At 39.1% G+C, this 15,070-nt stretch overlaps 1 protein-coding gene across 1 annotated transcript in view; it reads left to right on the plus strand.

Moving 5' to 3' along the window:
* The window catches only part of LOC127627410 (protein Jade-1-like), a 132,754-nt gene that overhangs the window by 39,216 nt on the left and 78,468 nt on the right, over positions 1-15,070 (plus strand). The window contains exon 3 of the mRNA XM_052103751.1: positions 13,285-13,370. Within this exon, the coding sequence (XP_051959711.1) occupies positions 13,285-13,370 (86 nt within the window). The remainder of the gene's footprint in view (positions 1-13,284; positions 13,371-15,070) is intronic.

The raw sequence follows: 15,070 nt of genomic DNA on the forward strand, positions 1-15,070 counted from the left end.
TTTCGGCTAAAGCATGTATTTACATTGTATGCTGTACAATGTAATCATGTAAAGCATCATATTATAATGATTTCTGAAGGATCATGTGACACTGAAGACTGCTGTAATGATGCTGAAAATTCAGCTTTGATCACAAATTGCATTTTACAATATATTTAGATAGAAAACTGTTCTTTTAAATTGTAAAAAGAGTTCAGAATATCAATGGAATTTAAGTGGTAGTGTAGGTCTAAAATTAAGTAAAGTCTTTATGTAAAGAAAATGTATAGTCAGATTACTACTTTTAACTTCAAACTTGATCTTGATCATTAAGTCTCCTCACATTTATTCTCTTTGTCACATTCCTCATTGATAGGCCCAGGGCAGGGGTCTTTTGTCTCCTCAGGTGTAAATTACAATCAATATTCATGATAGTTCATGAAGAACGTTCCATCCTCCTCGCATATGACCGTTCTAACACTACAAGTGTCTTACAAAAGTTAAATTAGTATATTGTTTTGTATGAATGAGTGATCAGGATGGTTTTCACATCATTTTGTAGCAAAAACTCTTGGCTACAAGATTCAGTTTTCAAAAGTCTTGTGGACAAATGTTTAGTATGTGTTATATGACCTTATTTCAGTGACTTAAAATTTTTGTTTTTTCAAAAAACATGCATAAACGTTATTTTACAAACCTGTACACACATGTTGCTCACATATTGTTGTAGCCCAGTTTGTGCTGAAAAAAGCACAAATGTCAAGGCATGTCAAAAGTTCTCCAGGGCCCAAAACACCCTCAGACCCCAGAGGGTTAACTTAAAACTCTCTTATTAATAAAGCATATTGTCAGTTTTTCTTTATGATAAGATACACACCGTGACACATATATTATGATTCAATAAGTCGCAAGCAATCATGTTACAATCTAGCTGCAGCAAGAGCATGTGCTCGAGGGACGAGCATCTCCATGCGAGAGAGCACATCAGTCTGATGCAGTTTAAATCTCTTCCTCTTAGATCGGGACACATCACTTGACTCATAGAAGAGGAGATGACCGCACCGAGAAATTACATTTTCGGAGTTTGTAGTTAATTACATGACCTGCTTCTGTATTATTTGAACTTTAATAAAGCTATAGCGCATTAAATATAACTGCATTAAAGATATAACGCCAGGGTTTTTCCTTTAACCCTCTGGGGTCTTAGGGTGTTTTGGGCCCTGGAGAAGTTTTGACATGCCTTGACATTTGTGCTTTTTTTAGTTGCTTAAAAACACATTAATGGCTAAAGTCTGATATCACTGTATTCAGCACAAACTGGGCTAAAATAAAATCTGAGCAACATGTGTGTACATTGGTTAGGTATAGGTTATGAGAGGCTCGATGGGTGGAGCCAAGGTGTAGTCATAGTGATGGAGGTGGGCCTGGACCGGCTCGAGGGGTGGACCCAGAGGTGAGCAGAGGTTTTCTTGTGACATGGAGCAGTCTAGGGTTCGACTGAGACATGGCATGGAGCAGACTGAAGCTTGGCTGTGACATGGCATGGAGCTGAGTCTGGCATAGCCAGGCACCTACCTGCAATGGTAAAAGAACACCATCAAAATGTTGCTGCTTTTAGGCATTAAAAAGTCACAATAAATGTGATTAAATGTCACGACGTGAAAAAGTCATAACCGTCGTGAATTCAGGGGTGCAGAACTATCTGTAAAGTGGCTTCTGATTAGGCTATCACCCAATGTCACGTAGATGCTGGGTATTGTGTAATACAGGGGTCGGCAACCTATGGCACACGTGCCAGCATTGGCACCCGGAGGGGTAATCATTGGCATGCCAGCAACGGCGAGAGAGGAGTAGACTATATTTATATAAATTCCGCACCAGTATTCCAATCTACATCTTGATATAATCCTTCCTCATGATTACGTAGCGTGTTTTCATCAGCTGAATGGGAAGCTAAACACTATTAAAGTGTGATGAAACTTGCGCTGCGCATGCAAGCCATTTGCACATCACGAGCCAGCAGCACTTCTCTTTCGATTAATCACGGAAGTAAATGCCCCCGCTTTGCTTCGGTCAGACTGTGCGGGTGACAGCCTACATTCCGTGTTTCATTTGTTTCTTTTGCTTTCAGAACAACACGTCATGTAATAAGGAAAACACCACTATTAAATAAAAAATGGCACTCCATGTCAAAGGTTGCCGATCCCTGGTGTAATATCTTGTTGAATCCAATTTGTGTAACATATAATTTAGTGCCTTGCGGATATAACTTTCTAGATAAAATGTTTAATGTTTCCGCTTTGAAGTCACACCATAAAAATGATAATATACTTTTCTTTCAGTTGATGAAATAAAGTAGTGTCTGCAACACCTGATAATGAGTCTTAAAACTGAGGCGTCTTACAATTTCTTTACGTTGGCCAAATATATTAAATATTATGTATAATTTCCAAAAAAAGTGTCGGGACGAACACAGAAAGTGAGGGGGAGCATCCCAATGAATAGTTTCTACACCACAGTTTAAAATAGCCTTTATAGCAAGTGTTATGTCGGTAGCCAAGTGAGCAGCAATATAGAAGACCCAAAATTAAGGGGAACTTATTTAATTATTTTATTAAATAAGTTCTATGTTGATAAAGAAATGAAAAGCGTTCATATAACGTGATATTATTAACTTACCGCTGTATCTTCTGTTGGCTGTGGCACTGGTCGACCGTTGAAATTTAAAATGTCCTCGCAAGACCAGTTTTAACCCAACTGGGTGTGTTGTTATAGAAACAACCCAATAAACGTTAGAAATAACCCAACAGAACGACCCAATATGTTTACCCATCTATAGGGTAAAATAAATAACCCAACGTTTTTTAGAGTGTAATATTGGCATATTTAAAGTGCGTTTTACTCATTTAACCTGAACACATATTTGCAAGCACAAGCTTTGTTGATTGATAATGAGGCATTATAAACACTAGATAAAATATAATCTAAACATTCATATTATTTTTATATCATATTTATATCATACAGCATACAATGTAAATACATGCTTTAGCCGAAACAGCGTTTAAATGTAACTAAAACTTGCTTATTAGGACATATTTCAAATTTCAGTACTCTGAATCCTGGCTGGCAAGTCTGGAAACCATCCCACTAGTAAGATATGTACATGTATATATAAAATAGCATGTCCACTAAGTAAAACTAAATGACTTACTCATTAGAAATTGTATCCTTTGCTGGATAAAATCTGTCTTCAAAATACAATCGTTCATCGGAGTCCCGCTATTCTTCTGAGGAAAATGTGAACTCTTCGTCACTATCCAGGACTTTCCTCGCCTGTGTATCATGCTGTCTTTGAAACGTGCAGAAAAGTGAATGAACTTTGTTTTTAAGACACAGTCGGGGGCGTTCACCATTTGCATTGATCGTCTCAGCACATTAGCTTATGAATAGCGCGCTCTGCTGGTGGGTGGGATCACATTACTACACGAAACTGTACATCACTTTGTTTCATACAGATTGCATTGCAGGAGAATATTTGTTTTAAATTTGAATTGTTTTATTTAAAAGTAGACATTTTAAGATTTCTTTAGACATATGTTTCATGTTTGTGTGATCAGTATTCGCGGAGTTTCAGTTCATTTTTGTGACGTGTTTCAGAAATATGCTCGTGAACACAGAGACTGCTGAAAGCTCACCCTTTTTATTTTCTTTATTTTACAAAAGCACAAGATTTTGTTGTTATTGTGAGTGAACACAAATAAAAGTAGACCCTTTATAGTCTAATGATTAGAGATGCACCGATTGCAAATTTCTTGGCCGATTCCGATTTGTTTTTTTTTAAAGTGTGACCTGCCGATACCGATTTAGAAATGCATATACAAACAAAATCTACCTTTCTTCAATGCAACATTTTATTTTCATAATAAAATAAATTATTAAACATTACAATTTCCCCCAAACTGCACTAAGTTACAGGATCTTCTCTCACTTAAACAACTCTCAAAATAAAGTGCTCTGTGACTGGAAAGAGTTAGAAATATCAATTAACTGCAAATGAGTTGCTTTATATAACAACTTATGTTAGATGTCCAAATATCAGTTGTAAAACTGAGCACTGCTTCAGGAATGGCTTGCATACCTGTCAACACTCCTGGTTTTCCTGGGAGTCTCCCGTTTTGTTATTTCTCCCCAAAAAAACTCCTGTAATTTGTATGGCCCAAACCAAGTGTGCCACACAAGCCCTCAAAATTGAAGCCAAAACGTCTCGATCGTCCCCCAGTGACTGGTCCTAGTATAGGTCATAAACCCGCCTCCCCATGTTATTCAATGGGACGTGAGACCAACTAAACAATTAAATTAAACTTCACATATCTTTTTTCCAAAGATAGTTTATGTCATTTACGTCGGAAAATCGATGAAATGTATCAGATTTCTGATCCCTCTGTCCTCAACTATGGAGAACGGCTGGTCATCCAGGGCCATGAATTCCATAATTTTCCTCGTAATTGCTTTGGTCTTTTCGCTGCTCATTCCAAGGAATGATAGGAGAGGCTGCTGACTTGTGACTGGCTCTGAGCTCTGGCTAGCTTTAGCCGCTTTCACTTTTTAGCTTCTTTTTTAAAATGGGCATTTTCAGCTGGGGGATGGTGTTTTAAATGTCTAATTAGGTTTGTTGATCCGAAAGTTATTGTGGTGGTTCCCCAACGGTTTACTTTGGCCTTACAATTATTACACATTTCGAACTTTATGTATTCTTCACAGTGAAGATCTTCCACGCCAATGACAGGTTTACGTGCGGCTGTGATGTTATTGCCTGCGCCGACTGCACCTATGCCACAATGGGGTGTATTTACTTATTTGGTATTTTTATATTATTCCCTCATACTTCATGATCTACATCACCTGAAGCTTTTGGAAAGTTTGAAGTGAATCTGGACTGTGAGCTGTGCAATTCTTCCTCTCCTCAATCAGGTGTGAGCTGTATTTCTGCTCTTGCGCGTCATTTATTATAGTTTCATATGGTCTGATGTTACGGTAAATGACATCAAATGACATCAAACGACAAATCTATAACAAACATTTTGTAGAATTGTTTTTATTCTCGATGTTGGTGATTAATGTCGTGTCATTGTTTCAGCACTAAAAACAAAAAAACATCCAGTGAGCGGCAGTTCTGTGGGCGAAAATGGCTCGTTAATGACATATGTCAGAAGAGAATGGCCAAGCTGACAGGAAGGTGACAGTAACCCAAATAACCACAAGCTACAACAGTTCTATGCAGAAAAGCATTTCTGAACATGCGGCACATCAAACATTGAGGCAGAGGGGCTACAGCAGCAGAAGACCCCTCTGGGTACAACTACTGTCAAGACACGTTATTTTAATTTGTAATAGCGCCTTTCACAACACACATTGTTTCAAAGCAGCTTTACAGAAGATCAGGCATTAACAGACGATAAACTGTAATGTCTATAATGTCGATGAATCTTCATTGTGTAATTTAGATAAAATACGATTGTTTATCATGTTAAAAATAATTAAATAATAATTGTATTAATAACCCAAATGAGCAAGCTGTAGGAGACTGTGGCAAGGAACACAAAACTCCATAAGATGTGGATTAATGTAGAAAATTAACCTTGGGAGAAACCAGACTCCCTGTGGGGGCCAGTTCCCCTCTGGCTAACATCATGAATATAATGTAAATATTATTTATGTATAGTTAAAGTCATGGTTTAAAATTATTAAACTAAGTAAGTGTTAAGGGTCAGTGTTTAAACATCAATTGTGTTTGAACTGTAAGATTAATGACCAATGTCTTTTGAAGTCCATCCTGGATTAACTGCAGAAGTTCACATAGATGCAATTGTCCTTGTTAATTAGCGGATGAAGGCTTTTGTTGTCAATTAATTGATAGTTTATGCATTGCATTATTAAAGTGTAGTCCAACATTAGACCGAGGTGATGCAGGCAGAGATCAGTTAGGTGCATCGCAGTTCCACCTGGCCGGTAATTTCGATGAGGTTCGGTGAGGTCTATCCTAAATTCAAGGTTCAGACAATGGCATATGAAGTATCCCATGTCTTATGTTGGAGTTGGCATCAGTCAATCCTCTGAAGTGCCTCGTAACAGACTGAAGTGATGTTTGGCTGGCACCGGCTGCATTTAGTCATTATCATACAGGACAGAAGTCCCGAGGTTGAGACAGGGAAACAAATAAAATAATATTAGCAAAGATGCCATTTAATTTATTGCAGAGTTATATATCATGATCACTGTTTCTGGTTCCGGCAGACCCAACTAAAGCAGCCTAATTGTGGGTTGGAAGATAAATTAGGTTTATGTCTGTCTAAATAGATGAGTCTTTAGTCTAGACTTAAACTGAGGGAGTGTGTCTGCATCTCGAACAGTGTTAGGGAGACTATTCCATAGTTTAGGAGCAAAATATGAAAAGGATCTACTTCCTTTTGTGGATTGTGATATTCTAGGAACTATTAACAGGCCAGAATTTTGCGATCGTAATGAACGTGATGGAATATAGTGTGGTAGAAGGTCACTTAAGTAATGCGGAGCTTGACCATTCAAAGCTTTGTATGTAGTTAACAGAATTTTTAACTACGAAAATTAACAGGTAGCCAATGTAACGATGATAAAATGGGGCTAATATGATCATATTTCTTGGTTCTCGTTAGCACTCTGACTGTTGCATTTTGAAAAAAAATTTTGATCTTGCTGGACATCCTCCCAGTAATCATTACAATAATCTAGTCTATATGCAATAATCTTGAGGTCATGAACGCATTAATTCGTTTTTTGGCATCAGCAACAGAGAGCATGTTTCGTAATTTAGCAATGTTTCTTAGGTGGAAGAATTCTGTTCTACAAACATTGGTAATTAGATTTTCAAAGGACAGATTGGTATCATATATAACACCTAAGTTCTTCGCTGTTAAAGATAATGTAACAGTACATCCATCGAGAGTCAAATTATATTTTAGCGGTCCAATTTATATTTTAGAGTTTTTTGGTCCAATAATTAGTACTTCTGTTTTGTCGGAATTGAGTATAAGGAAATTTATGGCAATCCAATCTTTTGTTTCATTGATACACGCTGCTAATTTGGAGAATTGTGAAATCTCATCAAGAAATATAAAGTTGTGTATCGTCAGCATAACAGTGGAAACTTATTCCATGATTCCTGATAATATCTCCTGGGGGAAGCATATACAAGGAGAAAAGCAGGAGCCCTAAAACTGATCCCTGTGGCACTCCATATTTTACTTTGGTTTGACAATTCCTCATTTACATTGACAAAGTGGTAGCAGTCTGCTAAACCAGGCTAATGCAACTCCTAAAAATGCCAACATAATTCTCTAGCCTATTCAATAGAATGTCGTGATCTATCTTTTCGAATGCAGCACTAAGATCTAAAAGCACTAGAAAGAGAAATGCTGCCGTAATCAGATGATAAGAGCAATTAATTTGTAACTCTGATAAGTGGAGTCTACCTATTGTGATGAGGCCTAAATCCTGACTGAAATTGTTCATATATACTATTTCTCTGTAGAAATGAAACATATTTTGCTTGATACCACCTTTTCTAGTATTTTCGACATAAACGGGTTTATAATTAGCCAGTTCTCGAGGATCAAGTTGTGGATTCTAAATAAGCGGTTTGATAACTGCCCTTCTAAAGTTTCTTGGGACATATCCTAAGGATAGCGAGGAGTTAATAATATTAAGAAGAGGTTCTGAGATTACAGGGAATATCTCTTGTAAGAGCTTGGTTGGTATTGGAACTAACAAACATGTTGTGGCTTTTAATGTTTCGATACGTTTTTTTTAGCCCTTCATGACCTATGACAGCAAAGGTTTGAAGATGCACGTGAGGAAAATTATGAGACACTGTAGTGTTGTCAAAAATACCGGTACTCCGGAACCAAGTCGGAACTCAAACAAAATTTGTTTTATGATACCATAATTTCTGAAGGTACCGGGTCTATCCGGTTCCGAATCGGAGTCGGGAACTTTCAAACGCTCACAACAAGATGACGACAAGCAAAGTAGCTGCTGCTGCGGAGTCTGAACTTAATCTTGTCGAAAAGAAAAGTGGAAAAAGTCAGGTTTGGAAATTCTTTGGATTTGAGGCTGATGAAAAGGGAAACATCATAGATCAGCAAAAACCTATTTGTAAACGCTGCTTTCACAATTTTCTGACGAAAGGAGGAAACACATCAAACTTAATAAAGCACCTGAAAGACAGAGCAAATAAAAGCAAATAAATCAGGTGAGTTTAAAAGCATATTATCATTTGCATTAGGGCTGAAATGGTTAGTCAACATTATCGACAACGTCGAAAATAAAATATAGTCGAGAGTATTTTCATTTAATGTAACATGAAATCACATTAAACTTTAATGATGAACCGTGAGAGCAGCAGTTCACACCTGACGGAGGAGAAGATTTACACAGATCACAGTCCAGATGCACTCTAAATTTTCACAGCTTCATTTTATGTAGATCCCAAAGTATTAGGGAATTATTAAAAAATAAATTAATAATAAATTGAGACGCTCTCTCGTTGTGGAATAAGTGGAGCCGGAGCTCTTTAAAGGAAACATGCGTTACATCTTGAATGCAGTTATTTTAATGTGTTATAGCTTTATTAAAATTCAAATAATACAGAAGCAGATCATGTTAATAACTATAAACTCAAAAACTGGCATTTCTCTGTGTGGTAAGCGCCTCTTCAATGAGTTGCGCGAATGTCCCGATCTAAGGGGGAGAGATTGAAACTGCACCCGGCGTGAGGACATGCGCCCGGCGCTGAATCGGGCTAATCAGCCAGGAGGGGGGGATAAAGACGAGGCGGAGGGACCAGTTCGAGAGAGAGAGACACAGTGTGTGTCTGTGCGTCTATGTGTTTTATGTTGTTTTAAGTTGAGTTTATATCATTACAGTTTTTTTCTTTTCTTCTAGTGACCGGTTAAGAACTTTTGGAAAAGATGTGTTTTTAAGCCGTTTTTTGAAGATGGAGAGTGAGTTAGCTTCACGGATTGAGTTGGGAAGGTCATTCCACCAACGTGGTATGATGAAACTGAAAGTCCGGGAAAGTGTTTTGGTGCCTCTTTGTTTTGGTATGACAAGGCGACGTTCCTTAGCCGACCGCAGGCTTCTGGTGGGAACGTAGCTCTGCATAAATGTTTTTAGGTATGCTGGAGCAGACCCAGTGACTGTTTTGTATGCCAGCATCAGGGCCTTGAATTTAGTATGTGCATTAACCGGCAGCCAGTGGAGAGAGACAAAGAGTGATGTAACATGTGCTCTCTTAGGTTCATTAAAGACCAGACTTGCTGCTGCATTCTGGATCATTTGGAGAGGTCTAATAGCACATGCAGGAAGGCCTGCAATGAGAGCGTTACAGTAGTCCAGTCTAGTTATGACAAGTGACTGAACGAGCAGTTGTGTGGCCTGTACAGAGAGGAAGGGTCTTATCTTCCTGATATTGTAGAGTGTAAATCTACATGATCTTGCAGTCTTTGAGATGTGGTCTGTGAAATTTAGCTCATCATCAATGGTTACCCCTAGATTTCTGACCGTTTTGGAAGGCGAAACTGTAGTTGGACCCAGCTGCACGGTGATGTTGTGTTCAACAGCAGGGTTGGCTGGAAAGACAAGGAGTTCGGAGTTCCTTCATCCAGGCTGAGATGTCTGCCAGACAGGCAGCGATTCGAGCGGTCACTGTGGTGTCGTTGGGCTGGAAAGACAAGTAGAGTTTCGTGTCATCAGTGTAGCAGTGGTAAGAGAAACCATGTGACTGGATGATGGTCCCAGTGATGTTGTGTAAATGGAGAAGAGAAGTGGCCCAAGCACTGATCCCTGAGGTACCCCAGTGAGTAACTGATGTGGCTTGGATACCTCCCCTCTCCAGGCTACCTCAAAGGACCTTTCTGAGAGATAGTAGTTGAACCAGCCAAGCACAGTTCCAGTGATGCCCAGTTTAGAGAGGGTGGAGAGTAGGATCTGATGGTTGACTGTGTCAAAGGCAGCAGAAAGGTCCAGCAGAATCAGAATGGGTGATCTGGATTCAGCTTTCGCCTGTCTCAGCGACTCCATGACAGACAGCAGGGCAGTCTCAGTGGAGTGTCCACTTTTGAAGCCTGACTGATTGTCATCCAGCAGCTTGTTCTGTGAGAGATGGGCAGAGATCTGATTGAAAACTGCCCTTTCAAGTGTTTTTGCCATGAATGGGATGAGAGAGACTGGTCTGTAGTGTTCTATCTTTTTGGGGTTAATTGCAGGTTTTTTCAGCAGTGGGGTTACTCGAGCCTGCTTAAATGTAGTGGGAAAAGTGCCTGCAAGAAGAGATGTGTTAATTATGTGTAAGTGCCGGTAGGATGGACGGAGAGATGGCCTGGAGAAGGTGTGATGGAATGGGGTCAAGGGAACAGGTTGTGGGGTGGTTGGAGAGGAGGAGTTTAGAGACCTCCGTGTCAGTTAAAGGAGAGAACGTAGAGAAAGAAGAGTTGCATACAGGAGCCAGGTGTTTGACATGGTGTGGTGCAATGAATGTATTGCTGATGGTTGTAACCTTATCAGTAAAAAATGTGGCGAAGATATCTGCTGTCAGTGATGTGTCAGGTGGTGGAGGGGGAGGGCAGAGAAGTGTGTTGAATGTTCTAAAGAAGCTACGAGTGTCTGTGGTTCAGCATATTACAATATAAACAATAAATGTATTTTCCATGCTTGATGTAAACACTGCCACAGACACACTTAGCTCTACTTTAACAACCTGTCTAGACAACATCTGTCCATCAGAAGAGTGATGTGTATTTCACACACAAGAGGACCTATTGAAATGAGAGAGGAACTGACAAGGAAAAAACTAAATGTTAGCTTGACAAAGATTCTTCATGAAGATGTGATTTTGCGAAACGTGATTTCTCATTGTCTGGTAATCGTGTAGGAAGATATGTGTTTGACAAGTGCAAGGAGACAACAAAATGTGCTTCATCAAAAGACCAAAGAGCTCTGTTAAAACAATATTTTTGATCATGTCTTTACTACACATCATGTCAGAAGAGTGTTTAAAAACCGAACTGGATCTGTTCACAGTGCTGTTGACTCAAATTGCTATTGAAAAAAATACTTATATAGAAGTACCACCAGTATCAGCGATATCGGACTCATCACCTTTGGAGTTTTTCATTGCAGGGACTGGAGAGGATTATGTTGGCCAAAACAACACTAGTGTTTTTGCATCTCAAAATTACTAATGCTGACAGCACAGACATTGCAGACGGATCCCCATTGGGTCTTATTAACTATGCAGGGGCAACAATATTTTCACAAGTGGATGTGTCGCTTAAAGACCGTCTTATATCACAAGAGTTTTAGCACCCATTCTTATCATTGCATAATAGAATGTCTTACCAATAATGGTAAATATGCCCTTGTAAAAGAGCCCTGCAGAGAAAGGCATTTCAAAGACATGGCTGGACAAATGGATGTGGCAGACCCCTGGGGGTAATCGCGGTCTGACAAAGAGAGCGGCTTTTTCAACGCCAGTAATTTGGTTGAGCTACTCTCACCCATTCACAGTGATATTTTCTTTCAAGAAAAACTGATGCTTAACAGGGTGGACATTACAATTTGTATGACAAGAGGTAAAGATGATTTCTGCTTGATGAGGAGAGACACTATAGCCTATAAATTAAACATCCTGTCAGCCTCGCTATTTGTGAAAAATGTGTCTGTGTCACCAGCTGTGAGATTGAGCCATGCACAAGCACTGCTCTCAACAACTGCCAAGGAGTTTTTCCCGCAGGCTTACGTGTCTGCAATCAAGATCTTATTCTTAGGAACTCTACCAAAATCTGTGGTTCTAGCGATGGCTGATAATGATGCGTTTACAGGATCCTATATTAAAAACTGTTTATGTCATGCTGTTGGTCCTTCGCATGCTGCCAAAACACAGCTGACACACCGAGACATGGACTCTGCAAGACCCTTGAACTTTTCCTGTTGTATCTGGCACCAAGACATTAGCATCTGATCATTCAAGTCCTGTATGTTGGAGGTGGAGCCATCGTGGATCAGACTGGTTGGACCAGCACTTCCCACAGATGCACAGTCTGATTGAGATCTGGGGAATTTGGAGGCCACAGCAACACCTTGAATTCTTTATCATGTTCATCTCAAACCATTCCCGAACAATGCGTACAGTGTGGCTGGGCACATTATCCTGCTGAAAGAGGCCACTGCCATCAGGGAATACCATTGCCATGAAGTAGTGTACCTTGTCTGCAACATTGTTTAGGTAGATGGCACATGTCAAATTGACGTCCACATGAATAGCTGGACTCAGGGTTTCCCAGCAGAACATTGCCCAGAGCATCACACTCCCTCCACCAGCTTGTCATCTTCCCACAGTGCATCCTGGTGCTATCAATTCTCCAGGTAAACGGCGCACACGTGCACAGCCATGCACATGATTAAAAAGAAAATGGGACTCTTTGGACCAGGCAACCTTTTTCCACTGCTCAAAAGTCCAGTTCCAACGCTTGTGTGCCCATTGTAGATGCTTTTGATGGTGGACCGGGGTCATCATGGGTGTTGTGTGTTGTTGTGACACATTCCTCCCATAACCATCATAAAGGTTTTCTGTGATTTGTGCCACAGTACACCTATCGGTTCAGACCAAACGGGATAGCCTTCATTGCCCTTGTGCATCGATCGCCGATTTGTGGCTTGTCCCTCCTCGGACTACTGTTGGTAGGTACTCGCCACTGCTGACCGGGAGCACCTCACAAGCCTGGCTGTTTCAGAGATGCTCTGACCCAGTCATCTGGCCTTAACTATCCCGCTCAGCCTTATTGTCATTCCAGTCAAAATTTAAAGATGGTGCTAATGTGAATAAGTTCCATTATAATTAAAAACAATAGATAGGCTTGCAGGAAAAGTTACAAAGTAAAGCCATCTTATTGTTACAGTTACATTTACTCATTCTTCACCTGTTGCTATGAGAAGTGCAACACATCCGATAAGTGCTATATCAATCCAGGATTAGGTAAAATCATTTGGATCCTCCTCTGATGTAATGCATGATTCTATTTTAAAGCCAATATAGCAATATATCAAATGAAACGTTGCCCATCATAGTTATGCAATATTGTTATCCAATACAGTTATATTAAATTACTAAAATTTCATTTGTAAGGAACTAGTGCCATAAAATAAATCCTAAATTGTATTGTGTTTAACAGGATGGGATTTCAGGTATGACACTTCAATTTCTTGCAGGTCGTGTGACAACCTGGTCATGGTCATCAAAGAACATGGGGACCAAAAGCACATGGATTCACCATGAACAGAATAAACCGTCAGAGGTGAGAAATACTGTTTCATTCATAAAGTTCACTCAGACAAAAAGAAACTGCATCACTTTTATTTAATGATGACTTGGCAAAACACAAGCTTTACAAGAGGATTTTAATGGCTCCACAGGAGCAGCCTTTATTTGCATCAAAGCGAAAGTACAAATTGAGCAAAACACTCCGATATGAAGCATATTGTCCCTTGCAAGTAGTAGAAACATTCTGACAGCAGAGAAACAGCATCTTGTGAGCTGATGTTGAGCTGATCACAGCAGGGAGCATGTGCAAAACTTAAGAGAAATGAAAAAACAATCACATACTTATGAAAAAATCACATACTTATGTCACAAAGTTGTCATTTAAAGCAAGTCGGTTTTGATGCTTATCCTTCATTTGAATATACATTTTGTTATGTTTAATTTTGTTATCTCTGCAATACGATTCTATTCATTAACATTAGTAAATGCATTCCTGTATTTTCTGTGCATTTTCACATTGAGTTCATTCAAAAAGCTGAAAAAGTTATGATGAAAATAAGGTGCATTTCAAACTGTTCTGAGGCCACTAAAGACAGACACTGGAGGGTCAAGTCATTCAATAAATCGGTTGCATTCACTCCTAAAATCCAACTAAAAGTTAGTTTCAGGCGGCTGTGGCTCAGTTGGTAGAGCGGGTCGGCCACTAATCGCAGGATTGGTGGTTCGAATCCTGGCCCACATGACTCCACATGCAGAAGTGTCCTTGGGCAAGACACTGAAGCCCAAGTTGCTCCCAATGGCAGGCTAGCACCTTACATGGCAGCTCTGCTGTCATTGGTGTATGTATGTGTGTGTGTATGGGTGAATGTGTCACAGTGTAAAGCGCTTTGAATACCGTTAAGGTTAAAAATAGGGATGCACCGAAATAAAAATTCTGGGCCGATACCGAAACCGAAAATCCAGGATGCTCTTGGCCGAAAACCGAAACCGAAATTTTTACCTATTTAAAAAAATAAATAAAAAAAATGTGTATAATTGTATTAATTTTATACTTTTTCATTAATTTCATGAATTAATGAATCTGAATTGAAAAACTACAAACCAATAAAATAAATCACACTTTTATTGAAAGTAACACACCAATATTGGACAAAAAATATATTAAAACTATATTAAATATTCTTCTTTCAGTTCTGTTTTATTAACAATTATCCAAATAATGTAAAGTTTTAGAAAACTATTATATGCAAAACAAATTTCGGTGCATCCCTAGTTAAAAAGGCACTATATAAGTGCAGACCATTTACCATTTGGATCACTCAACATGTCTGACTGACATGGGACAATGATAATCAGTACACAGATTCACAATTTTATAATGCAACATTTTATGTTAACATGGTTGGCAGTGATTGCATGATGCTGGACATTTCTTTGAATAAGAATGATTTATTCAGCTTTACAGAAAATCAAATGAATGAACATGTTTAAGTTTTTAATTGAAATTTAATTTAAGGTTAAAAGTTAAGTTAAGGTTATTCATCAAAATTGAGCCAAATGTTTGTCCTTGTGGGCTGATCACTTTGCTGTGACTAATGTGGGTCACAGTCGTAGCGCCACCAACTGGCGGAAGGAAGTGTGTCACTTTTAACAGATGATGAAAAATCCCTATTATGTTCGCCTGAATTGCTTAAAAAAAAATACAGATTAATGTCAAGACATTGCACATTTTAA

Source organism: Xyrauchen texanus, chromosome 34, assembly GCF_025860055.1.
Source record: "Xyrauchen texanus isolate HMW12.3.18 chromosome 34, RBS_HiC_50CHRs, whole genome shotgun sequence".
NCBI lineage: Eukaryota > Metazoa > Chordata > Actinopteri > Cypriniformes > Catostomidae > Xyrauchen > Xyrauchen texanus.